At 43.8% G+C, this 27665-nt stretch overlaps 1 protein-coding gene across 3 annotated transcripts in view; it reads right to left on the minus strand.

Annotated features, from left to right (window-relative positions):
* TMOD2 (tropomodulin 2) overlaps positions 1-27665 on the minus strand; it is a 66421-nt gene that overhangs the window by 24103 nt on the left and 14653 nt on the right. The window contains exons 2-6 of one of the 3 annotated variants that reach the window (XM_042988843.1): positions 24431-24477; positions 9905-10002; positions 8721-8915; positions 6940-7096; positions 1780-1902 (exon numbers count right to left, since the gene is read on the minus strand). In XM_042988843.1, the coding sequence (XP_042844777.1) occupies positions 1780-1902; positions 6940-7096; positions 8721-8846 (406 nt within the window). In that variant the 5' untranslated portion in view covers positions 8847-8915; positions 9905-10002; positions 24431-24477. The remainder of the gene's footprint in view (positions 1-1779; positions 1903-6939; positions 7097-8720; positions 8916-9904; positions 10003-24430; positions 24478-27665) is intronic. The other 2 variants (XM_007081852.3, XM_042988844.1) reach the window with 2 other exon arrangements.

Here is a 27665-nt window from a genome sequence, read left to right on the forward strand (position 1 = left end):
AGCCCATGCACTCACGGGGCTGCTCTTGATCTTCCAGAAAGATCCACCCTAGAGAAGATGCTGTCACCCACCCCCAGGTGGGCTTCCTGAGCTCTGAGGGAGCACCTGACGATGGAGTGAGGCTGAGTAGAGATAATAACACAGTTTTCTTTCTGGATTATTCCCCTGGTATTATTATTGTATGAATTTCAGAATCTAGATTCTTTCAAATGGTTGGTGTTTTTCTCTTTCTCCTTTCTTCAGCATTTCCTGGGAATTCGAGCCCAGCCATGCATTCTCCCTTTGGGCATGTCCATGAGACAACCCTTGAGAGGAGCAGTAACCATAACAAGATCCCTCCAAGGCAACCACAGGGCTAAGAAAAAAGGTCACTGCAAAGCACCTTCTTAACTGCATGATGCAGATGCCTTAACTCCTGCAGTGATTTCTGAGACAGGTTCAAATATGTGAACTTAATATTGATGACTGACTATCACAGAAGGAATGGAAATGTAGCTGAGGTGGCAGGGCTGGTTCTCCTGGGAGGGAGAATTATTATTACAAATGTCTTTCAGTGGAATAAAGACGTGAGGATTTTTGCCAAAGCTTGTGGACTGTTTCTGAAAGCACCTTTATCCTGTGGTGACCTAATAACCCTAATAATCCATATTTACATCCCATTTGGAAAAAAAACACATCCCATTAATGCACAAATATGCTGGTATATGCATAGAATCTTTCTTGAAGGATATATTAGAAATGGGAGGAGGCTTAATTAGGGTAAGAAACTTTCTCTTTTTTTTTTTTTTACAATTTATGTATTTATTTTTGAGAGAGAGAGAGAGAGAGAGAGAGAGGGAGAGAGAAAGTGATTGGGGGAGGGGCAGAGAGACAGGGAGACAGAGAATCCCAAGCAGGCTCTGTGCTGTTAGCACACAGCAGGATGCGGGGCTCAATTCCACGAGATGTGACATTACGACCATGAGCCAGAATCAAGAGTCGGGTGCTAAACCGACTGATCCACCCAGGTGCCACAGAAACTTACTTTCAGTACATAGCCTTTTATTGTTGTTGTTATGTTCCAGTAATAGTTTATTTACAAAAACAGGAGGCAGGTCGCAGTTAGCTGACCCCTAATCTACTGCCATCTTGACTTCCCATTCTTCTATACTATTTGTGTTTTGCCTATCTGCATGTGTAATCAATTCAAATCATAACAACATTTACTATTTTGTTGCTATTGTTAAGAAAACTAGAAAAAGATGAGATCGGGCTGATTGGCTTTACTTCCTGCCTGGATGTAATGGTAAATAACTCCTGCTCCATTGTGGGGCTAACAAACCTCTTAGTGGCAATCAGAATGGAATGGTGACTGTGGGGAAGGGCAAGAGCTTCATGAATATTTTATGAGGATAAAATGTGATAAAATGCAAATATGAAAGCTCCTTAGAAAGAGTGAGGGCTATTATTTTGTTGTTTAAATTCTCAGTGCTCCTTTAGATTTATTCCCTTTGGTTTCTCAAACTCTTGAATTTTGTAACATAGGTATTATTGGGACAGTTTACATCTGAGATAGGACTCTAAATTTTATAGCTGAGACACATACAGCAAAGTAAGGTTTGCTCAGAGAGGTTAAGTCACTTGCATTGAGTCTTACAGCCACATAATAACAGAAGACAACCTGGTATTGCAATCCTTATCAGTAGTTATAGAGAAGCTCAAAGGCTGCTGCTGGGGTGCCGGTGAGTGCCTGGAGGTCACAGAGCCAGACAGGCAAGGTTCCCAGAGTTGAGGACTAACCTGCAAGATCATAGAGTTCAGTGTCAGAGGCGCTGGCCAAAGCTTCTTCTAGTTCTGGGTCAAGGGTCACTTTTTCTTCTTTACGAGTTTCTACGGGCTTTTCTTTGGGGATGAAGACTCTCCCTTTAAATCAGAAGAAAAACAAAAACCATTGTGTGTTGCTGACCAGGGTAGGGTAAAAGGACTGACCAGACAATGCAGCTCTGGCCACTAAAAGTTGCATGCCCAACTGGGATTCCTTAATTGCTGGGATGGCAGTAGCATTAATCCACTATCAGAGGGAAGGAATGTCAGAGGAGGAATCCTGTGTTTTGCAACACAAAGATGTGAGGAGACAACAGTCTTTAAACAGACAGGGAAACGGTAGTTTTTACCTCTCTACCATTGATTGCCACCATTGGCCTTAGACCTGGACAAGAGAGGTCCTGCCACAGGCCCCACACTTTAGAGGGCCCCACTCTGGTCTTCCTCTCCTGCAATCTCCCTCCTATATCCCTCCCTCCCATATCGAGGAAGGAGTCATGGGGTCAAAGAGACATTACCATCCAGAATCCAGGCCACCTGCTAGACCATGCTCCACGCATCTAGAACCCTGGAATTCTCTGCCCAAAGACACCTAAACCTGCTTCCAAGGCCTGCATGAATCCTTTCCCCATGTCACTCTAGGCCAAGAGGAGGCTATTTGTGGGTGAGTATAGATGAAGCTTGGGTATGTAGGCTGGGTGTCAAATATGTGTGCTGAAGCCCAGCAGCGTAAGACAGACTCATATGCTTGCATGAAACTTTTAGAAGTCCAAGAATCCTGGCCTTCTAGGTGTATTTGTAGGAGTGTGTGTGTGTGTGTGTGTGTGTGTGTGTGTGTGTATTATTTATTTATTTAGTTTGAGAGAGAGAAAGAGAGCATACATGAACAGGGGAGGGGAAGACACAGGGAGAGAGAAAATCCAAGCAGGCTCTGTGCTATCAGCATAGAGCCTGACACAGGGCTCGATTCCATGAAGCATGAGATCGCGACCTGAACTGAAATCAGTAGTCAGATGCTTAACTAACTGGGCCACCCGGTGACCCAAACATATATATATTTTTAAGTTTGTTTATTTTAGAGAGAGAGAAAGAGCATGAAAGCAGGCAAGGGCAGAGAGAGAGGGAGAAAGAGAATCCCAAACAGGCTCTCCACTGTCAGCGCGGAGCCCAATCTCATGAACTGTGAGATCATAACCTGTGCTGAAATCAAGAGCTGGATGCCTAACCAACTGAAAGACCCAGGTACCCCACAGTATAAAACATATTTTAATAGTTTGTTAGCTTTTTTTCAAAAAAATTTTTAACGTTTATTTATTATTGAGAGACAGACAGAGCATGAGCATGGGAAGGGCAGAGACAGAGACACAGAATCTGAAGCAGGCTCCAGGCTCTGAGCTGTCAGCACAGAACCTGATGTGGGGCTCGAACCCACAAACTGCAAAATCATGACCTGAGCTGAAGTCAGACACTTAATCAACTGAGCCACCCAGGCGCCCCAACAGTTGGTTAGCTTTTAAATATAAAAAATGGCACATGGACTTCTATTTGTGTTCTTGCTTTGGACCTTGCAAATTGGAGGTTCCTGAGGGACAAACTGGTGCTCTTCCAGAGTTTTTCCCCCTAGACTGATATTGTTCACTACTAGGATGCTGTATCTAGGGTGACTTGGACTAGTGTAGTGACCTGGGGACACAGCCACCTCTCTAGAACATACCAAAGGAAGTCAGATTTAAAGGGAGAAATCAGGGTTGACATTTTTAGAATTATGGTGGTCTGTGAACAGCAAGGTACTCTGTGCTTCCCATATGCACATACTCTGCCACCAACTCCTGCTTCATCCTGTCAGCCAGATTCCATTTACTTTGACCCTGACTTACTTCTGAATATGTCGATATCTATGCCCTACCTCACCAGCCTCAACCTCTGGACTGACGATCACATCAGTGGGAGAATCGCATGTTACCTGCTCCTAACACTTAGCCAGGTCAACGCACCCACATCCCACATGTGCAATGACTCATAAAGGGAAACCCAGGACATTCCAGATCTGCCATAGCAATACTCCAGACCTACTTGCACTTTTTTCCAATTCCTTCCAGCTTTTGATTTGTGGTTTCTTTTTTGGAGCTGCTCTTACTTCTTGGCATGATCTTTGACATTGTTCTCCTCCATTTTGATCTTTGGAGTTCGCTAAAGACACACCCTTCAATTGCCCTCTCCTCTGTCCCCTTGGGTAGAACAGACAGCTGGCTCCAGCTTCAGCCAATGGGGACCAACACTGTTTCTAGGTCTCCATGGCTAGCCACTCTTCCTTACTCCCATTGGAAAGGTAAAGGTCAAACCCAAAGTCAGTAACTCTCCTTCATGAATCCTCTCCAAGAGATGTCCCTGGTTGCAGGGGCTACAGACTTCCTGATAGTTTACCAGATCTTCAAATGCTTGCATATGTTAACAGGGACTAGGTAGAGCTGGGCACCCTAGAGAGACACCACTGCTTGTGGTCAATCTGGGGTCAAGGTCTCTACCATTGACCATCAACCTGCTTCCTGCCTCAGCATCACATAAACTGCCACATTTCCCAGAAAGAAGGAAAATACACTGGAGAATGATGAAAAATACAAGGAGAAAGACTAGAAGATAGAAAATGAAAAAGAAAATAATCAATCAATAACATCTCAGATGCTGGGGTTCATCCCAGACTTTTTTTTTATAGTATCTGCAGCCCAAAGCATTTTCCTTGCGGCTCAGATGATCTTGATTCCAGAGTCAAATAGGCTTCTACATTTCTCCTTCCTGGTAGTGTTTAGGATTACCCAAAACACCAGGTGCACAGGTGGCCCCCAGTTGTCAAAATTTAGGACAACTGCTGCTGCATATCCATTTTTAGGGGGGGGGCAATCACACATCATGTTCTAAGTGAATAAAACCATCACAGAAAGTTAAATGTGGCCCAGGAACCTCAGGGCCCAGGGCACACGGTATTCAGAACTGAAGTTGTACAGCCCCTCTTCTGAGGCTTTCATGATTGCCTCCCACTGCTCCCAGTTGGTTAGCTGGGACCAGGTCATCTGCTAGTCCTTCCAGGGGTGCTGCAGACTCTGCTCTGATCCCTCCGCTCTGTTTGGAAAACTTGCTCTCTGCTCATTTTGTCCAACTGTGTTGCTTCTCAACCTTCTACTAAGCACTATGCAATTTGTGTGCCCCTTCTGTATTACCATTTACTACTCAGACTGCTCCTGGACTCTTAACTCCCATGTGAAACACCTGGAAATTAATCTGGATTGAGAGATACTTTACCATTGCTGCTCCCCCAGACCTGTACTCTGAGAAGAAGCAACCACAACTTTCCTCTTATTATTCTGTCACTATCCTAATATTGGATGTTAATTGGGATTTTATTGAAGATTTGACATTGTAATTGTTCTTTCACAATGAAATCGATCCAACAGCAGCTACACTGCCTTAGAAACAGCTCCATATTTATATGGCATTCCTTAGTTATTTGCCCAATTTGTCACTGTCCAACTTCACTTTCTTAATAAATTGATGTTATCAGTGGTGCCTGATGCATCAAATGTGCACAATTCAGAGGACTGCCAGATGTTGCTCTGACTCATGCCAACTGAGGAGCTATGCTCCTGCCCCCCAGGACCCCGAACAGCAGCTCTGAGATGGCATTCATTCGAACCCCTGTTTATCAAGTGCCTCCCCAGTGCCAGTTTCTATGCTGGGATGCAAGAGAGACACAGTCCCACTGTAGGGATCTCATCTGATGTGGGAAACACACAAACCCAAAGTAAATAGACAAAATGATGAACAACACGGAGATAGTGCTGTGAAAGCAATAAATGAGTGCCATGGCAGAAAGAAGGGAAGGTCAGGGAAAGCCCAAGGACCTGACATTTAAGCTGAGATGTTTAGAATGTGAGAAATGGGAATGTGGGTCAGAAGGAAGGGGCCATGAGAAGACCCTGGGATGGGAAAGGAACTTGGCAGATTTGGGGAAATGAACAATGACAATGGGGCTAAGACTTAGCAAGGGAAGGGGAAATGAGATTAGAGAGGTGGGCAAGGTGAGCTCTCCCAGGGCTCTGAGGACCACAGTAAGGATTTGAGACTTGAAGCAGGGGAGTGACATGATTTGATTTGCATTTTAAAAAGACTGTAGCTGCCATGAGGTTACCAATGATTCCATTAGTATCCGTGGGCCCAAGTCACTGTCTGCAGCTGTGGAAACTGCACAGGCTATTGGGACCCATTTTTCCTCCAAACGGGAGCCCAGGGTTAAGAGCTAAGGAGGATGCGTTTTCCTTGTCTTGGAGGAACATCCCTTTGCTCCTCAGAGCCTCATCAGGATGATCACAATGCTCTTCTCACTAGACCACAAGCTCCTGGAGGGCAAGGTAGGGTCTTATTCACTGTGGCCCCAGCACCTGGTGTCTGGTAAATCCTGGCTGAGGGAATGGTTGACTGCACTGGTCTCTAACGGTAGCATCTCAGGTTAGGGGTCTGGTGCCACCACTATCCTAGACATGGAGTAGAAAGGCCTTGAGGGGACATCTGCAGCTGGTCAAGCACTGGGCTAAGAGAAACACACTAATGCCTATAAACCTTCTTTGAGGCACGACACTACCTCATACTGCCAAAGCTTTTTCTTTGGGGTTGAAGATATTTTTCATAGAACTAACTTGAGTACCATCACACTCTAAGTATTCATTTATTTAGCCTAGATATTTATTTAGTATTTTTTTTGCTGAGTAAACATCATTTTTTTGGAGGAGTTTTAGGTTCATAGAGCACAGTACAGAGAGTTCCAATATACTCCTTGTCCCACACTTACAAACCCTCCCCCATCGACATCCTGCAGCAGAGTGGTACGTTTGTTATAACTGAAGAACCTACATTGACATCATTATCACCCAAAGTCCATACATTACATTAGGGTTCGCTCATGGCGGTGCACATTCTACAGGATTGGACAAATATACACTGACATGTCTCTACCAGCCATGATTCTTTCAATAAAAAATCCAGTTCTTGGGCTTCCTCACTTCCAGGTCAGTTCCCTTGCTGGACCCCCTGTGACAAGGTATCCGGAGTCCCTCTGTCCCAGGATGTGGTACCTGTGGTCCTTACCTTTCTTTTCTCCAGTAAAGGGCACAAAGTCTTCCCTGTCTTTCTGTTCCAAAGCCTCCTTCTCCAGGTACATAAGGAGGTGCTCACGATCAAATGGGCCAGTGGCTGCTTTCTGTGTCTGGTCTTTCTGTCGCAATCCAGCCGGTAGCAGGGCGCTCTGATGACACAGAGGTGTGAGCAGGAAGGAAGGTGTTTGCCCTACTGATGCTCTGTTACCCACCCCCCACCCCAGCCCTGCTGATACTGGGGAGGCAGGACACCTGTGCAGAGACGTACGCGTGAACTGAGGACCGAGGTCTCTGGCATGTCTCTGAGGCCCTACTTGTTCTAACATCCTGTGCTGAGAGGAAGGCTCCCAGTGAGTGCAGGCAGAACATAAACGGCTCGAGCAGCCTCTGAGTCTTCTGCAGCTGCTTTCTAGAATGTGGTGGCAAAAGTCCAGCCACCCTTCGTGGCCTCCTTCTTCACAGATCACACTTAGGTTTGGCCAGCTCTGTACCCAATGTGCTCCTAGGCAGGCATATGGAGACAAATGAGGAGCCAACATGGCTATCCTCTCCTATCTCTAGCCTCTCTCCTAGGAAAACATCCAAGCATGTGAACAAATAGGGTAGATGCTGATACTTGCTTGATGAAGCTTAGGGATTCCTTAAGTTTCAAAACTAAAAAAAAAATTTAAAGTAAATAAAATATCCAATGTCTGGCCTATCAAAATATCATACAAATAATTTTTAGCGACATTTTTATTTATAGTAAAAACCACTATTTTGGATGCCTCTGATTCTAAGTTTAAGATAACACTATCAGGGCTGAAGAAAGTGTTTGCTAAACAAACACTGTAACAAGCTACTTAGCATTTCAAGAGCTGATAAAAATATTAGAAGCTCCACTTAAATTTACATGATATTGTTGCTATAATAACTTAAATCTATCCATTGCTGTAAGATCACCAAAGGTTTCAAGTTATTTATGCAGTTTTTATAAATAAGATATAAAACAGATCTGTATTTGAGGATAAAGACTTGGTTTAAATACCACCTCTGGTGTTTACTAATATGGGATCTTATATCAATTACCTCTCCTAGTTTGTCCCCCTCATATATGAAATGGGAATAAAATTTTTTAATTTTTTTAATTTTTAATTTTTTAAATTTTATTTATTTGAGAGAGAGAGAGAGAGAGAAAGCATGCACAAGTGGGGGAGGGGCAAAGTGAGGGGGCAGGGGGCAGAGAATGAGAAAGAGAGAGAGAGAGAGAGAGAGAGAGAGAATATCCTAAGCAGGCTCCACACTCAGCATGGAGCCTGACACAGGGCTCGATCCCATGACCGTGGGATCATGACCTGAGCCGAAATCAAGTCAGACACTCAACTGACTGAGCCACCCAGGCGCTCCTGAATGGGAATAATATAATTTACTCCAATGGCTTCTGTGCCCAGTAGACTGTATGACCTCACAATAGAACTTTGGTAAGATTTGTTCCCTTTCCCTCTTTCTTTTCTTCCTCCCTAAGTCAGACTGTTGCTTTCTTAAGAAATGGGAAATATTTTTTACTATTTACATTAAATTGGTTTTTGAGAAATACGTTTGCCGTATTATACAGATGTGGCTACTGAGGTTCTTTATGAATTTGCCAGAGTGAATCACCCAGAACCAATCAGGGGAAGAACCCAGAATTTGCATTTGGAGCTAAGGGATCTCTCTACCATTGTTTAATGACCAAGCCACACCATTTATCCCATACTATCATGACCCATGCTGCTTCAGTTCTAGGTCACTAACCTTGGGATCTAGGTCATCAAGAACATTTTCCAACTGTTTCAGTTCCTCTTCTGAGAGTTTGCCAAGAAGCTCATCTTCATCGATGTTCTTGTATTTCTCCAGCTCTTTTTGAAAAGGGAGTGCCATGGTTTCTTATATGCCCTTCTCATGGGTCATGAACATTTAAACAGACCAGCTTCCCAGGACTTCAGAATACTACAAATAAGAAAGAGACACTGTTATTTTATTCCATGAACTGGACTTATTGACAGGAGACAGGGCTCTGCTATCTGCCAATGGAGTCTTTATTGGACAAATAATTCAAAGAAAAGGTAATATCACCTCCCTCCGCAGAGCAACCGGACAGCTTACAAAGGGTTTTCATATGCATTCTTTCACTTATTTAGATCTTTCCAAGCAGTCCAGAAAGGAATCCTGGACAGATATTAATATCCCATTTTACAGATGAAGATTCTGAGGCAAAGGTGGCTAAGTGCCTTGCTCGAGGCTCCAGAGCTGGCATGTGCCAGGCGTCCTGGTTCCCAGTGGAGTAGAGAGCCTTTCTACCACACTACTCTGCCTCCTCCAGCTTTCCATAGAAAACAGTGAAAAACAATGCATGAATTGTAAAGCCGTTGTAAGAAGCATACTTGGGTCTTTTCAGGGAGAGAGTGATGTGAGGAATACAAAATGGGGCTCATTCAGGAAAGAGTCTGGAATGTCCGTGTGAGAAAGCATTGTTCATTAACTCCCTGCAATTCATCTAAGTAAGATTCTAAAATCCTGACTACATACTCTCTCCATGTTTCTCTTTTCTTCTTCCCTCATCTTCTGTTCTCTTTCTAGTCCCACAGTCCCATTTCCTTTTTTTTTTTTTTTTTAAGTAGGCTTCACTTCCAGTGCAGAGCCCAACATGGGCTTGAACTCACAACCCTGAGATCAAGAACTAAGCTGAAATCAAGAGTCTGATGCTTAACTGACTGAGCCACCCAGCAGCCCCTAGTCCCATTTCCTTTTTGTTTCCTTAGTCATGCTCCCTATCTCGTTATACCTCTAGTCCATTCTCCTTCCAACCCACTCTTTTATACCACCTCACTCCTAAACTTTCACTCAAAATTTTACTCAATCCCGTCTTTCCTGCAGAGGATTTTTCATCTCTCCTCTAGAAAGATAATATTGCATTTAGGAAATAGCAAGGTACTTACTTAGCTGATTGTGTTTCTCCTTAGGCAGTATTAACCTCAATCAGATCTTTCAAGGCAATTAATATTTGCTGTATGCCTACCATTTGTCAGGCACGGGTCTAGAAAGCAGCAACACAAAGATAAACAAGATGTGATCCTTCAAGAAGATCACAGCTCAGTGAGACACCCGCATAGAGATAACACCACTTGATAAGTGTTATAACAGAAGGATTAAATAGGTTTAAAAACACAAGAGGGAGGCACCTGGGTGGCTTAGTCGGTTGAACATCCGACTTTGGTTCAGGTCATGATCTTGCAGCTCGTGAGTTCGAGCCCCATGTTGGGCTCTGTAATGCCAGCACAGAGCCCAGAGCCTGCTTTGGATTCTGTGTCTCCATCTCTCTCTGCTCCTCCCCTGCTCACTCTCTCTTTCTCTTTCTCTCAAAAATAAATAAACATTAAAAAAAAAATTAAAAACACAAGAGGAAGTAATCATCAGGTAAGAGAAGTGGAGAGTTGAGGGGAAACTGTGAAAAAGGGGTTGCATTTGAGCCCTGAAGAAAAAGACCATAGATGGGCGTGGGTGGGGAAGGATTATTCCAGAGAAAAGAGCAGCATAAACAAAGGCACAAAGATAAGAAGGTAGGTGGTATGTTGGTGAAGGGTTGATGTGCTATGGGGAGAGGAAGGAAATAAAGGCAAGACAGGGACACTTGGGCAGGGCCTTCCCTACGAGTCTTGCCAAGGACGTTGGGCTTTATTCTGTCGGAGATGGGGAGCCACCACACATTTTTATTTTTATTATTTTTTTTATTTAAAAAATGTTTATATTTGAGAGAGAGAGAGAGAACATGAGGGGGTAGGGGCAGAAGGAGAGGGGGTGAGAGAATACCAAGCAGGCTCTGCACTGTCAGCACGGTGCACTCAGGGCTCAAACTCACGGACCATGAAATCATAACCTGAGCCAAAATCAAGAGTTGGATGCTCAACTGACTGAGCCACCCAGGCACCCCTCCACCACAAATTTTTAAAGTAAAGGAATGATCTGAGAAGTGCTGTTTTTTTATAGAAAGTAATTCAAAAGGTAAGAATGAAGAATGGGTTGGCATGGGAAGAGACTGGGTGAAAGTGAGCCACTAAAGGGCTATTAGAATGTTGCTCCCCTCTCTTATTAATTCAACTGCTCACCACATTCAAGTTTGTGGTTTTCTACTTGGGTGTCTTTTCCATATACAACATAACTCTCTCATTAGCCAGATTTTTTTTTTTTTTTTTTTTGAGAGAAAGAGAGAGAGAGCACGGGAGAGCACAGGCACTGTGCCAGTAGGGGCAGAGGGAGAGGGAGAGAGACAGAATCTTAAGCGGGTTCCACGCCCAATGCAGAGACCAATGTGGGGCTTGATCTCATGACTCTGAAATTAAGAGTCAGACACTTAACCGACTGAGCCACCCAGACGTCCCTAGCCAGACTTCTTTTAAGCTTCCATTGCTATAGTCCAGTGAAACAAACAAACAAAACCCTCCTGCAAAAACTATCCCACTAAAGTCAGAGAACAATTGGATCATATGCACTTTGTTCTGGTCTCTGCAACCGCTTATTTATCATGTGACACTGGGCATAGATCTAAATCTGCCAGGGCCTTAGCCATCAAATGAACTGGTTGAACAATCCTACTTAAAGTTACACAGTTTTCCACATTTAACATTCTGAAATTGAGATGTGTTTTACAATGGATGATCCTACAATTACTGTTGGCCCAGCAGCAGTCAAGATGTACTTGACATTGCCTACGAATGCATAAATATCAAAAGCACCAGCTTCAAAACTAGAAGAATGGGTGTCAGGGATTTGGAAAAAAAAAATCCGCAGGGCTTTAAAAAATAGTACACCACTCTTTTTAAACCTAATGGAGAAGGAGTGAGAGAGGTGGTGACTCAGGCATGTTTAGCAACCCTCCCAAAGGAAGGCCCAGGTTAAGCTAGCTCTACATAATTACAGAGCAGGGTTAAGGACCCAGCATTAATGCCTTTTAGTTCTTTTATAGGTTTTTTAAAAAATTACCACTCTTGGGGCACCTGGGTGGCTCAGTCGGTTAAGCGTCCGACTTCAGCTCAGGTCACGATCTCGAGGTCCGTGAGTTCGAGCCCCGCGTCACGGGGCTCTGGGCTGATGGCTCTGGGCTCTGGGCTGATGGCTCAGAGCCTGGAGCCTGTTTCGGATTCTGTGTCTCCCTCTCTCTCTGCCCCTCCCCCGTTCATGCTCTGTCTCTGTCTGTCTCAAAAATAAACATTAAAAAATTAAAAAAAAAAATTACCACTCTTTTTTTTTTTAAGTTTATTTATCCATCCTGAGAGAATGCATAAATGGGGGAGGGGCAGAGAGCGAGGGGAAGAAAGAGAGAATCTCAAGCAGGTTCCACACTGACAGCTGCTCAGAGCCCAATGTGGGGATCGAACTCACAAACCGTGAGGTCATGACCTGAGCCGCAGTAGGCTGCTTAGCTGCCTGAGCGCCCCAAAACAATTACTACTCTAAATGGCACAGAGGAGATACTGTGTGGAAAAAAACCAGACATTAATGGCTGAATCAAAAAGTGGCCCAAAGGTTGAACTCTAAAGGTGAAGAACTTTTAAGAATACTAACCAATTCGTTTCACTTGCACTTTCCCTTTTTATGCCCAGGGTGATCTATAACTTAAAAAATGTATTCATAGAAGCTTTATTTCAAACCAAAAGCTGTAAATAAACTGAATGATCATTCGTAGGTCAATGCATAAACAAATCATGGTATATCTACATAATGGAATCTATCAGAAGTAAAAAGGAATGAACTACTGAAACACACTAGAACGTGGAGGAACATCAAAATAATTATGCTGAATGAAAGAAGCCAGACCCAAAAGAATGCATATGGTATGACTCCACTTACTAAAATGCTAGAGAGTGTAAACTAATCTATATGACAGAAAAGTAAATTAATAGCTGCTTGGGAATGGAAGAGAGAGAGGTAGCAAGGGGCAGAGGGGAGGATCCGGAAGGGGTATGAGGAAAATTTTGAGCTATACATATGTTTGTTCACTACCTTGATTGTGGTGATGGTTTCACAGGTGCATGCATGTTAAAACTTAGCAAACTGCACACTTTAAATATATGCAATTTTAAAAGATAAATATATGCAATTTGTTATATGTCAATTAAAAGATGTCAAAAAAGTCTATGTGTAAGTCTAAAGCTGCTCTTTCAATAAAGCCAAAATTATACTTTTAAGAAAATGCATCATATTTTAATTGACAGCATTTTTTCCTTAGTGGTACACAAAATATTGATGTTTTACAGTCAGTGGTATCTTAGAGGTGATAAGATTCTATTTGTTTCTGTTCCAGGATTCTACAACTATCCTCCCAATTTCACATCTTCCTGTGAAACTGACTTGCTCTCCTGATTTTCTAGATCATACCATTAATCTATCAGTCATTCACATTAAAAACTTGGACCACCCTCAGATTCCTCCCCGCCTTTTTTTAATGTTTATTTATGAGAGAGAGATAGAGAGAGAGAGAGAGAGGGAGGGAGGGAGGGAGGGAGGGGAGGGGAGGGGCAGAGAGAGGGGGAGACACAGAATCTGAAGCAGGCTCCAGGTTCTGAGCTGTCAGCACAGAGCCCGACACAGGGCTCAAACTCACAAACCGCGAGATCATGACCAGAGCCAAAGTCAGACACTTAACTGACTGAGCCACCCAGGCGCCTGTCTCCCCCTTCTTTTCATGTCCACTTGGTTAGCATCTCCTGTAGACTCTTACTGCAACAGAACTTTTCACACCATGCTTTCCTGTCACTCTTGTTTTGGACCTTTGTCCTTTGGGCCTGGATTACTCTAATCACATCTTGAAAGGTTTCTGTTCTTCCTTCTAAGCCACCAGCGCACCACAATCAGATCATCTTTCTTCACACTGCTAACAAGCCACTTCTCTGGGCAAGGACTTAACAATGGCCCCCTCTTGTCTACAGAATGAAAATTCAGACAGTCTAGCATCCAAAACTCCCATAATTTGGCTTCATATGCACTTTCTGTTTTCTGTCTTCATTACTTTCTCCAGGGAGTTACTCTACTCCAGCCAAAAAGGCTTATTTGCTCTCTGTGATAGGCAGAGTAATGACACCCTACAGATGTCCAGATGCTAATCCTCAGGACCAAGAATATGTTACTTTACATGGCAAAAGGGACCATGTGGGTTAAATCAAGGATCTTAAAATAGGGAGATTATCCTGGATTATCTGGGTGAGCCCAATGTAATCACAGGGGCTCTTAAAAGATGGAAAAGGAAAGCAGAAGAGCCAGAGAAGACATGATGATAGAAGCAGAGGGTCAGAGTGATGCTGGCTTTGAAGAGAGAGGAAGGGGGTGAAAGCCAAGAAATGTGACTGCCCTCTAGGAGCTGGGAAAGGCAAGGAAATGGATTATTTTCTAGAGCTTTCAGAAAAGAGTGCAGACCTGCTGACACCTTGATGTTAGCCCAGCGAAACCTGTTTTGGATTTCCAACCTCCAAAACTGTAACATACTAAATTCTTGTTGTTTTAAGCCACTGAATTTGTGACAGCAGCAATAGGAAGCTAATACACTTTCTTACTCACACATTTCCATTTTTCAAGATAATTGTTTGAGTATCTTGTTTGCCCCTCCACATCCACTCTCCACCTTGCTCTGTGCCCCAGGAATATAATGTATTTACTGCGTGAATGGGCTCTCTTGCTCTCTGGTTTATGTTTGGCCAACAGGAGGCTCTACAAAGAAACCAGAGAGCAGGGAACAAGGAGGTTGGTCCAGAAGGTCCTCTCTATACACAGCTGCTCTCTCATCCAGCTGACTTCAGGCCTGGGAGTGGTGAAGGGTCCCTGTTGTGACTAGTGCCAGATTTCTGTCTTACTGAATTCCCTAAACCCACTCTGCGTCTTTGTAAATAGCCTCTTTATTAAAACTTCTTCAAACTGTTCATTTGAGTGTGTCCTCTGTTTCTTGTTGAAACCTTGGCTGATACAGTAATATTCCTTGGAATGCCCTGCTCTATGCTCATGGCCTATCCATGTGCTCTGCTTTTGAGACCTGGCTCAAATCCCAGCTCTGCAGGACCACAGAATGTCAGAGCTGACTGAAGCCTTAAAGAGCATCCAGTCCAGCAACATAGATGGTTTTTCTCCTACTTCCCCGGTCACTCCGTCTTGGTCTCTTTTGGCAATTCCTTTTCCTCCATCTTAACTACTGGCATATTCAGGTCCTGTTTTAGAACTTCTCTCCTACGAATCTCCCTGAGGGAACTCAACACCTCCAAAGTTTTAACTATAATCCATATCTTAAAGACCCCCAAATCCATATATTTGTCCTAGACTTTGTTCCTGAGGCCTAGGTCCAAATATTTCCAACTGCCAAGCCAACATCTTTCCTTGGCTGTCTCAAGCACCTCTGAGTACTCTCATCATTTGTCCTACCAAACAGCTTCTCCTCCTCTAGAATTTCCAGTTGGTGCCAAGAAACTAGGGAGCCATCTTTGACACGTTCTTTTTCTTGTCTTCTCCCCACCCATCCATCACCAAACCCTGTCCTTACCTGAACATGTTAGAATCCACCTATTTCACTTGTCTGCCCTGCCACATCCAGTCTTAACCCTTTGATCCTTTCTCCATACAAATGATCTTTTTAAAAAACTCTGCCTTATTGCTTAAAATTCTCCAATGGCTTCCCACTGCCTTGTGGATAAGGATCAAATTCAGAGTCTGGCCTCTGTCATCCTCATCAGCCTCATCCTGCACTGCACTCCCCATCCCCTCCTGGCTCCAGCCTCCTGGACTACCTCCAATTCCTGGATCATGCCTTATGTTGCTCCCTCTGCTCAGAGCACTAGTTACCCCACCCCACTCTCAGTTAAATGCTGTCTTGTTCATCTTCTCGCCTCATGTAAGCTTCAATTTCTCCAGAAGGCCTTGTTCAGACACCAAGACAAGGTCGGGGTCACTTCCCTCTCCCATGGCATACACCCTTGTTCACAGCTCTCCTTGACTTCATTACCACTGCTTGTTTTACCTCTGTCTTCCTTGCTAATCTCTGTGAGGGTGGGAACTATACCAGTTTTGTTCAGTGTTATAATCCTGGCTCTCAACACAAGTCTTGACCCAGAGTAGGCATCCAACAAATGCAAATGAAGGAAGTGAGCTCAGAGAGGTGAAGTGACCCACTGGTCCAGAGTTCATTCCACTGCATGCCTCTACTCTGTGCCATGGAACTTTCTGAGACCACCTAAGACCACAGGAATCACTCCTCTTCCTAAATTCACACTATGTCACCAATTTGGTATTCATCCCTTGCTCTCTCATTATCTTTTCATGTTTGTCACATATATGGTTTTCTCTCCAACTCTTACCACAAACTCCCAGAGGACAGGGACAACATCATAATTCTTTATATTCTTAGGCTTCTCAAGCTCAGGTTTGTATATTCATATAACAAATAAGTACTGAACGCTCACCTTTTTCAGATACCGCTGGGACAAGAGCACTGAACAAAACAAATGATATCCTGTGCTCCAACCAAGCTCACAGTTTGGCAGGGCAAGAGATGTTAATTAATTAGCTACAGTAACGTGTTAATACAATAGAATGGTACCCTTAAAACAAACCGCATACACTGCATTTAATGAAGGGGTATCAAAGCCAGAAGAGAGAAAAAATAGTGCATCCTCCTGGAGCACAACTTTGACTTAAAGATCTGGGGGGAAACCTAGTTACTATCATTTAATAAAACACATAGGTATACTGCGGAGAAGAATGCAGGATTCACAGAATTGTAAAAGGCAAGTTGCAGATCTCTGGCTCATGACTGGCTGGCCTGCTTCAGCTCTGGCCTGGGCCCCACAAAGGTTCACATCTGGTCACTCCTCCCGTTGGCGATGCCACAGTGGAAAGTCTGCAAAGCGCTGCTTCAGCCTCCCCTCCGACACAGCGTCTGTCCCATGGCAAGCACTCCACGTGCAACAAGATAACGAATGTACACGCTGGAATGAAGCGAGTGCCAATCAAGGCTTCCCAGAGTCCAGGTGGGCACGCACACCAAGTCAGTTAGGAGAACGGAAAACGGAGGAAGGACTAGAGCTGAAGGACAAATGACCTGGGTCTCCCAATCACTCTTCTATTACCCAAAGACACAAGCCCTGGGGAGGAAAACAAGGAGTGTGGCTTTCTTTGCTTCTTTGTCCACTACCTTATTTGTACAACAGCGGTATGAGAGGAAAAGCAGATACCACACCAAGCGCCCAGCCTCTGGCCCTGCCTACACACAAAGACTTGGAGCCAAAGCCAAAACAAGCAGTCCGATTTATTAAACCCCGTCCAAACCAAAGGCGAATTTTTACAAAAGACTACGCAAAAAAATACTCTCAAAAACACAGTGAAAAGTTTTTAAATGGGCAAAACTGTGCCGTTAAGTTACTTTGGAGTATACATCTCTAGGAAGGCTCATAGAAAGGACAGACGCCGCACTGGGAGAGGAGGGGGCCAGGGAGGGGGCTGGAGAAGGGGGACTCAGGCTTCAACTATACTGGTGATGATTTATTCCCAAGTAGGGGTGGGGAAGTGAGAAGTTGCTATTCTTTATTATAAATCTTCAATATTTCATAATAGTTTAAAAATAACCAGTGAACCAACATGCACAAGGGTCAAATCTACATTTTCTGACAGTAAATTAGAACAAAATCGGCCTATCAATGTATCTTCCAACAAGACATGAGTTATTCCTATATATTTAATTCCTTTCTAGCTGTAGGCAAATGCAAAAATGTGTACAAAACACATAGTCTGTGGGCACCTGGGTGGCTCAGTCAGTTAAGTGTCCGACTTCAGCTTGGGTCATAATCTCACAGTTTGTGGGTTGACGCCCCTCGTCTGGGCTCTGTGCTGACAGCTTAGAGCTTGGAGCCTGCTTCGGATTCTGTGTCTCCCTCTCTCTGCCCCTTGCCCACTCACGCTCTATCTCTGTCTCTCTCTCAAAAATAAATATTTTTTTTTAAAAAAAGCAACAACCACATAGCTTGTGTTTTAAAATCTAGCTATTTGAAGATGGCCCAGTCATGTCTATTTCTCTTTTCCTTCTTTCTTTCTTTCTTTTCTTTCTTTCTTAACAAGCAAATGGCTCCTGTCATATTCTGGGAAATACTTTTCAGGGGATGAAGGACAGAGAATGCGGTAGGATGCGGAGGAATTTCAGGCAAAAAATAGACAAGGCAATTGAAGGGAACAAGCTGAAAGGGGAATGAGAAACAGATCTCACCAGACTGAAGACTTTGTCTCTGAGACTACGTGTTGTTAACTTCCCAAACTTATCACACAAAATTTCCCATAGCTCAAATTGTGCTTGAAAACAGTCTCCTTTTAAGACCATGTGCCTACTGGTGAGCTACCCCCCTCCAGGTTCATAAGACTTAAAGCAAGGGCCTTGGAGTCAACCAGCCCTGGGTGTGATGGCTACAGGTCTGTGTGCAAGAGAAGCTTTTCCAAGCCTCTGTTCTTTCCTCTGCAAGACAGGCAAAGAATAGTACTTATTTCAGAAGGTGGAGGTGACACTTAATAGGATAATGTGCGTAGCAGGCACGGTGCCTAGCACATGCAAGCCCTCAGTCAAAGCCATTTCATTTTTGCCCTTGGTCTGGGAATAGTCTTTTATTTGGGGTATTTGTTCCCTCTGTTATCTTTGTCAGGATCTGTTAAATATAGAGAGGCAGTAGCTTCTAAGAGTTCCAGGTCAGCGTTGCCAGGTGTAGCAAGCCATCATGTATAGCCTGGCCAAAGGAGGAGATAGGTTTCGACATGGGCAGACAGCAGCCAAGAAGCTTCCTGGCTGGGGCAGAAGCTCTTTAACATGGAAGTTTTAGACTCTCTGCCACACTGCTACCTGGTTTGTAATTCGCTTGGCAGGTCCTGCTTCCTGCTGCTGCCTTATCCCTTTGGCCCGATTCTGTTTTCTAAGGAGTTTCTATTTCCTGACTTCTTGCACTGCACTTGGGTATATGTGCCTTTTTAGTTTTTAACTGCCTATTGGTTCTGGCCATATTCCCTTGCCTTGCCTTCAGGAATTAATGGCTTCTCACTTCCTGACTGACACTATGGGTTCTCTACTTTCTGTCTTTTGATTCACATGCCCTCCCAGCTTCTGCCTGCTTATGTAGTCTTTGACCTATTTTGTCTCTTACTCTGGCATCTGTATTCCAGCTAGGTTTTGATCAATGTTTTGTTATGACTTATAGGTACTATGTGCACCTCGACTCGTGACTGCTTATTAATATGATACGCAAAATAATTAGCAAATGGTATGGAATGAGCACTGCCCAGTCAGAATGGTTGTCATTTCTAAATATCAGGGATGGCTGTCCCTGTACATACTGGCTGAACAGCAGCCCAGCTTACTAGACTCTAGACGCCTTCAACTGTCCTGATGAGAGGCCTCTCAGGGCCGGTGCCTCATATTTGCTCCCTACTCAACTCCAGGCTTGGCACGGCTGGCCTTGTACCCTGTTTCATGAGCTCCTATTACCCACCGTCCTAGAGCTGACCTTCTCATTAGCACTCTACCCAGCTTTCAATAGGGGAAACCTGGCAACCTACTTAAAGACATGGGGTAGCCTTGAGGCCAGAACAGGAGGGCAAAACATAAACGTAGAAGTATGTATATTCCAGGTATAGCAAAAGTATCTTTGCAGCAAAAGGCTCTGTATAAAATTGTGTTGTTTCTTAAGAGTTAATTCTGTTTTCCTGCATGGACGACAGGAAGTCTCTTCTGCACATGCCTTCTATGAGCCTCTTTGAACCACTCACTTATGGTCTATAAGAAACAATTTGGTTGTATGCAATTTACCAATAAAGGGAATGAGAGGAAACCCTCTCATTTGACAGAACAACTTCTGTTCTATCAAAAGGCTGGATCTGTTCTTTCCTCAACACTCCCCTAACTCAAAATAAAAACAACCCCTGGAACTTCCTTTTATACAGACACAAATCTTGAATGTATAGAGGAAAGAACGGTGCTTTCAGGATGGTTCTTGAGTAGGGCTAGCATTTCAAAGGTTTGGGAATTATCAATACTTTGAGGTTGGAGTTAGGGGATGTAGTATCATCAGAATAAATGATTGATAGGAACCAAGAAAAACCAAAAAAGGGGACTTCCCCTGAGCCTACGCACACCTCCAACAGGATTTTAATCTTGGAAACTCAAAGCCATGGATTCACTGCGGCTAGGTATCACTAACCGCACAGTTCCCCACAATCCTTTCTCTTTATTGACTTTCTAATTTTATTAATCTCTCCCACTTTTTTAATTTAAAAAGTTCAAACTTACAGAAAGTATAAAAGAACAGTATAATAAATACCAGGATACCATTTTCTTAGATGCACTGCCATCATTTTGCTACACTCCTGAGCTTCCTCCCTCACCATTACACTTTTCACTTTTTGCCCTTGAATTAGCTCAAAGTTGCACATTTCCTCTGATACCTGTACTTCAAACAACTAAGGACAGTGTCTTACATAACCACAGTACCACTACTGCACCTAAGAAAATGAAAAGTAATTCCATAATATTATTTAATATGCAGCCCATGTTAAGTTAAAATTCTTCCAGTTGTCTCCAAGTCATCTTTTATAGCTTTTTTTTTTTCTGATCTAGGATCCAAAGTTCACAAATGTCAAGTGGTTGTTACATCACTTGAGTATTGTAATCTGCAATACTCCCTGTTCTCCCAACAGTCACTTTTCCAGTCTTTATGGAACACCGCATAGGTGAAATCATGACGTTATTGCATCCCCACAGGAGACTCATAATAGGTGCTGGTGTGCTTGAGCACTAGGCTGAGGTGGTAACCTCCTCATTTTTCCATTGGATGGCCACTGTTTCTCTAGGTAATTTGTGGTGAGATAATCCTATTCTCTAACAACCTCTCAAAGGTTCTGAACCCATGGAGGAGTCCTTGCCTGAATCAGTTATGGAAGAGTTTGCACAGCGCTGGTTTTCTGGTTCTCTTATTCCCTTTGTTGTGTATTATTCAAACAATGACCCATCAGTCCTTGTCCTCTCTTTCCTCAGTGCGTTTGCTCTCTGGTTACTTCTTACTGAGGCTTCCCCCCCCCCCCCCCCCCACCTCCTTGTTGACCACATTTAACCAGCCTTGCAAGACCTTCTCCCTTTACCCGCAGATCTCATGACTTCGTCTTCAGCAAATTAAAAACAAAAGCAAAGAAACACAAGTTGCCTACCAATTTACAGTAATTTACAAACATTAAAGTGGCTGTGATACATATTTATTGGGTTCGACTGAAGAGAGTAGAGAGAGGAAATCAGTTTTATTTTTTTTTTTAAATTGGATTCCTAAGCCCTGAAAAAAAATCTTTCCTCTTCACTAGGGTAAAGTCACTTGTTCTGTCACAATCAGGCTTTTTGTAATGGTGTTGAACAGAAGCGACCTCATCCCTTCAGTTCCCTCATAGGAGCATCTAGGAAGAACAGATGTTTGGAAATGATGGGCCCAAACGCCCCATTTTACACGGAGAAAGAGACTCAGAGAGGTGAAGGGGCTTGCTCAGCTCCTTAATGGTACAGCTAGGACAGGAACCCAGATTAAAAAATACCTCCTGCGATGTTCTTTTTCATTCCCTTCCCAAGTGCCTTGTGATTCGGCCGTTTAATGGGTAAGATGAAGCCGTTGCATTCACGGCCTCCTTCATTGCTAATTTGCATTTTGCCTGCATCACCTTCCCACCTTTGAATGCTTTAAGTAAAAATTCCCATTAGAAGCCTTTTATTAATATTATTATTTTAAAATCAATCTTCCTTTCTGCAGATCAGCAGGGAAAATTTAGGAAGACTCAGGGAGCACATGCTATCACTACTTTAACCAGGAAAAAAAAAAAATGAAGGTCTTGAGGACCTGCAGCATCAGGCCGCTCCGATTGCCGCTTTCTCGGAGGCTGAAACGCCCGGCGGGTGACAGCTCCAGGGATCTTAAAAAAAGATGCCAGCTAGAATCCACCCTTCCCCATCTCCCGCTTTAACGATGCAGTGACAGGCACAACGCTCCATGAGCTTGTCTAACGTTCACCGGAGAGAAGAAAGTGGGGAACAAAGCCCAGCTTGGAAAAACCCAGCCCCGCAGCGCGAAGACGGGAGACCGCGCCCTCACTGCAGCGGCCCGCCGGGCTGCCGAGGCTGCGGAGCCGCAGTGCGGAGCGTGGGACCCACACCCCGGCGGGCGCCTCCGGCCCGCGCCGCCCCGCGCCGCCCCGCACTACCCGCCCGGCCGCGGAGGCTAGAAGCGGCCCGGGTTCCGCGCGCCCGCCCAGCCGAGCGCGGACGCAGCGGAGCATCCTCAAGCCCCGCGGGGAGGGCGCGGCCGCCCACGCGCTGTGGGCCGGGGTCTGCAGACCACGCCTGGCCCCGGCCGGCCCTCACCCCCGCAGCGCGCTCACCCTTCCGTGCGCCCATCCCGGAGCCGGCGGTGCGGGCCGTAAGTCCGTCTGCCCCGAGGTAGCGGGGCCGACCGTGCAGGGGCGGCGCCGTGGCCCGGGCGAGCGCGGCGATCAACAGGCGGCTCCCGGCCGGGCGCAGCGCTGGGGCGCGCGGCGGCAGCGGAGCAGCCTGGGAAGCGTAGTTCGAGGCGGCGCGCCGCGGCCGCGCGGAGGCGGGACCCCCTGCCGGGTCCTCCCCTGCAGGTGTCCTCTCCCGGAATCTACGTCCGGACCCCGTCCCAGCTCCGCAGGCGCCGAGGACCTCAGCCTTGGGAGAAAGCTGTGCAGCCTCTTTTGAGAAGCTCGGGGCTACGGATAGGGTGGGTGGCAAAGGCTTTTCAAGCCTGTGAGGAGCAGTTGGGTGAGTGAGCATCTTTACGCGAAAGCATGAGTTTTTACAGGCTTTACTGGGGCCTAGGGCGGGGACCCGGGAAGGAGGAGTAGCTAGGGTAGATGCCTGCAGGGACGGCTTAAGGTAAGACAGGTGGGGTTTAGCAAGGCTGATTTAAAGTTTTGGGGTTAGGTTGTTGGAGAGCCCATGCAGGCGCAGTGGCTTTTACTAGATGTGAGACTAGAAACTCTGCCTATCGAGTCTTGGCAACCTCATCTGTAAAATAGGCTTAAAACCTAAACAGGTATTGTGAGGACTAAACCCATATTAGGTGCGTGTACGAAAGCACCTCTGTTAGGCACTTAACACACCCGTAATAAAGGTCCCTTCCTTGGGGGTTACAGGGGTTCCCGGGCACACTTCTTGCCTGGAAAGTCCTACCTACAATACTAAGTTAAAAACAGGTGAGCCTCATTGGGCTGGGTAAATGTTAAAACCCGCTCAGCTTGTTATTGTCAGCCTTTCAGCCCGTTAACTTCCTCCCGGAACGTACTGAAAAGTGCTGTCTGCCAGGTTCTCGGGCGCTACAAAGATAGAGAAAATACAGTCTTGTCTCTGAAGCATGAAAGTCGGGTGGGGTGGGGTGACATATGACAAAGACAGAAATTACTCAAATATATGGCATAATGGGGTTATCTTCCAGAAGCTTTCTCTAATTAGATGTGCTGTCTCTCCTTTTTGAATGCTTTTTGCATACTTCTACTGCAACTCTTGTATATAGCGTTTATCTCAACTGTAAAAGTATGTTGAGTTTTGTAAGTGGCTGCTATGCAGTATTTTACATTATGATGAGATTTGCATCTTAGGGATGTGGTGGAAGGGAAATAAACCAAAGGGATGGATGCAGCATTGCTGGTGTAATCTGCCTGAAATAGGCAAAGGGTGAATCGAGGTGAAACAGCATCATGATCTAGCATGACTTGTGCAGTTATCATGTGGAAAAAAGAAAAAACCAAAACCCCCCCAAAACAAAAAACCCCAAAACCAAACCACCAAAAAACAAAACCACAGAGGAAATTCCATATTTGAAAATAATAACACAACTTTGCATTTGTGAAAATACTTCCCTACTCAATGTTCTTACTTGATTTTGGCAACAATCTGTGAGATACAGAATGAGGATTTTCCCCCGATTTCTTAGAGGCACAGAGAAGTGATATGACTTACTCAAGGTCACCTGGTAGATCATTAAGCCTATCTTCTCTCCTTCCACCCTGCCCCCGAAGAGGGTTAGCCCTGTCTTTCCTTTGTACATTTCAAAATAGGGCCATGCCTTCCTCCAGAAGGTGGGCTGAATCAGAAAACAAAGTTAATTCTCTAAGGCTTTTGGAACTAGCATGATGAACATTGGCATACAGGGGATACTGACTGAGAGACCAGTGGGATTTCCACTATCAACTAATGGACTAATGGACTGCCTCCTCACCAGAATGACACATCTGATCTGGAAAGAGTGAAATGAAATGGAGGCATGACCAAATCAGCTGAAATCATGTTCCCAAGTTTTCTTGTCATTTGTTATTCCACATATCCTATGTGACATGATATCTTTGACTTTTTTATGTTGTGCATTTATCATAAGTCATAGCCTCTGTTAAATAAGAACAGGACTACTTACAGATCAAGCCAACAGTTTCCCCAGAGAAAGTTGATGATAGGCGTAAGCTGAAAATAATAAAACAGTTGTATTCAGATTGGAAGAAACAGTAGAAAAGGTTCGATATATGAAAGATACTCAGTGATGTACCATCTTTCTCTTTTGGTTTCTTGTGGTTCCCCACAAGGAAAACGTCTGCGTGTGATAAAATGAATGGAGCATTACTTTAGATGATGACTGTGACAGGAAGCAGGCATGGGAATGGTTTCTTAAGTTAAAGTCATAGTTGGCAACCAAAGCAAAGATATTAGAGCTCTGTGACAGTCCCAGAGCCATGCACCAGCTCCAGGAGGATGCTGACACCAAATTAAAGACAGTAAGTTGTGAAAAAGAACTTCTTTTTTTTTTTTTAATTTTTTTTCCACGTTTTTTATTTATTTTTGGGACAGAGAGAGACAGAGCATGAACGGGGGAGGGGCAGAGAGAGAAGGAGACACAGAATCGGAAACAGGCTCCAGGCTCCGAGCCATCAGCCCAGAGCCCGACGCGGGGCTCGAACTCACGGACCGCGAGATCGTGACCTGGCTGAAGTCGGACGCTCAACCGACTGCGCCACCCAGGCAATCTCTGTACCAAGAGGGCTAGAAGCTAGTAGATGTTAATGGATGGGGCAGAAAGGTACAACAATGAACCTTTCTATTTTTAATGTTGAAACTTAATGGAAAGATATGATCAGTTCTAGTTTGTTTAGTTCTTTAAATCTAATATCTACATCTAAAACTTTTTAAGGGAAAAATGGATGTCAGTCATACCTATGACTTATCAGCTGAAACCCATCATCATTTTTGGACCATATCTTGTAGGTTTAACTTTCAACTTGCTTTTTAGAAAATGCAAATGTAAAATTGAAACAGGTAGAGCTGGAAGGGACCTTACATATAATCTTATCTAATGTTTTTGTGTAGGTGAGGAAGCTGATATGTCAACAGTAAATGTCACTTGACACAAAGCAAAAAATGTGGCAGTTATAATGAAATATCTTCATTATTCACAATGCAATATGTAGTATATCTCATTAGGAACATATAGCAGATACTCAACATCCATTCACGTCTCTTCCTTCTTTACAGAAGTCTGTATAGGTGTGTTTACCTATTAGGGAAGGTGACCCTATTACCATCTCAGAGGTACACTCCTAAACTATCATGGGCAAGATCCTTTTGACTGGCCAGTGAGAGGTTGGGGTGGGCATGCAAACCAGTTCTGGTATGTGAGACCTGAGGAGAGGTCTGTGAAAGCCTTCTGGGAAAGATTTTCTTGCTCTTCAACAGAGACATACAGGGAAACATGCCACCATCTCCACTGATGTTGTTGCATCTGGCCGTGTTATCTGAAAGTGGCCCTTTAGGAAGCCAGCACACCGATGATGGCACAGTAAAGAGTCAGAATGACCCTGGGTCTGTGATGTTGTTGTTTAGTCAGTAAATCAATCAGAACTGGTGCTGCCCCGCTTGTAGATTTCTTGTTATATGAGATAATATCCGTATTGATGAGTCAGTTTGAGATGGATTTTTCTGTTACTTCAAGCTGAAACCATCCTACATGTTACAAATGAAAGGTAAAAGTGAATTCTTTGAATGGACTGAAGGTCTGCTTCTCAGTTAATAAAAGCAAACAACAACTACAGCCGCAGGCAAAAGATGGGGATATTATCACATAATGGATAGAAGTATGGGTTATAACATCAGACAGACCTGGGTTTGAACCCAAATATTTACTGCCTGGTTGACTGTGATCAATTTTTTTAAACCTCTCTAAGCTTCATTTTCTTTATCTCTAGACTGGGGACAATAATACATACCACATTGGGTTGTTATACAGATTAAATAGGATAATTTGTGTCAAGGATGCTACAAAGGACATGGTGCTTAGTAAGCACTGCAGGAGTGGCAACTATGTTGATGCACTATGAATTAATTCACATTTATAGTGTACCTGGCAGCAGGCATCTAGAAGTGAATCACTATATAATAGTGACCATGTTAAATGACATCACAGGAATGCAATCAGCAAAATCCAGAATGTGGGAAACTCTACACGACAACCCACTTCTTCAATAATTGCAAGAAAAATAAAAGAGGGAGAGTTTATGGATACATAGAAACATAAGAGACAAATAATGAAATACAATGCGTGGTACATCTTGATTTGCACAAAGCAGCTGTCTAAAACATCACATTTATGAGAGAACTGAGGGACATTAGAATATAGGATATTTGATTATATTAAGATATTTTAAATTTTTTAGATGTGATAATGGTACCATATTGTTTTTAAAGAGTCCTTATCTTTTGGAAAGATACTACTGGATATTAGTGAAAAAATACTGAATATTTGAAGAAGAAATAATATCTGGGTACTTTAAAAATAATCCAGTGTGGGAGTGGTAGTAGGGTGGCAGCATCAGGGTATAGATGAAACAAGATTGGCCATGAGTTGATAATGATTGAAGCTGGGTGATGCACCCATTCTCTCTACATTTTTCAAAACAGCTTCATTGAGATATATTTAATTTATGATAAATTCACCTTTTTAAAATATACAATTTGATGGTTTTTAGTACATACACAGAGTTAATTATCACCCAATCTGACTTTAGAACATTTTCAAAATCCCCCCCAAAAACCCCATGCACATTAGCTGACATTATTCCCCCTCCCCCCATAATGCCAGACCCTGGAAACTGCTAATCTATTTTGCCTTCTCTGGATTTGCTTGTTCTGGACTTTTCACATAAATGAGATATGTGGTGTTTTGTGACTCCTTCTTTCACTTAGCATAATGGTTTCATGGTTCATCCATGTTGTAACATATACCAGTACCTTATTTTTTTTATGGCCAAATAACATCCTACTCTATGGATGTGCCACATTTTCTTTATTTGTCAGTTGATGGACATTTAGGTTGATTCCACATTTTGGATATTATGGATAATGCTGCTATGCATATCTGTGTACATTTTGTATAGACATGTTTTCATTTCTCTTGGGTATATACGTATGTATAGAATTGGTAGGTCATGTGGTAAGTTTATTTTTAGCATTTTGAGGAACAGCCAAACTGTTTTCCAAAGCAGCTGAACCATTTGACATTTTTACCAGTAATGTATGAGGGTTCCAATTTCTCCATATCTTTGCCATCACTTGCTAATGTCTGTCTTTTTTGTTTTTATTATAGCCATTCCAGTGAATGTGAA

Source organism: Panthera tigris, chromosome B3 (genome assembly GCF_018350195.1).
Source record: "Panthera tigris isolate Pti1 chromosome B3, P.tigris_Pti1_mat1.1, whole genome shotgun sequence".
NCBI classification, from domain to species: domain Eukaryota; kingdom Metazoa; phylum Chordata; class Mammalia; order Carnivora; family Felidae; genus Panthera; species Panthera tigris.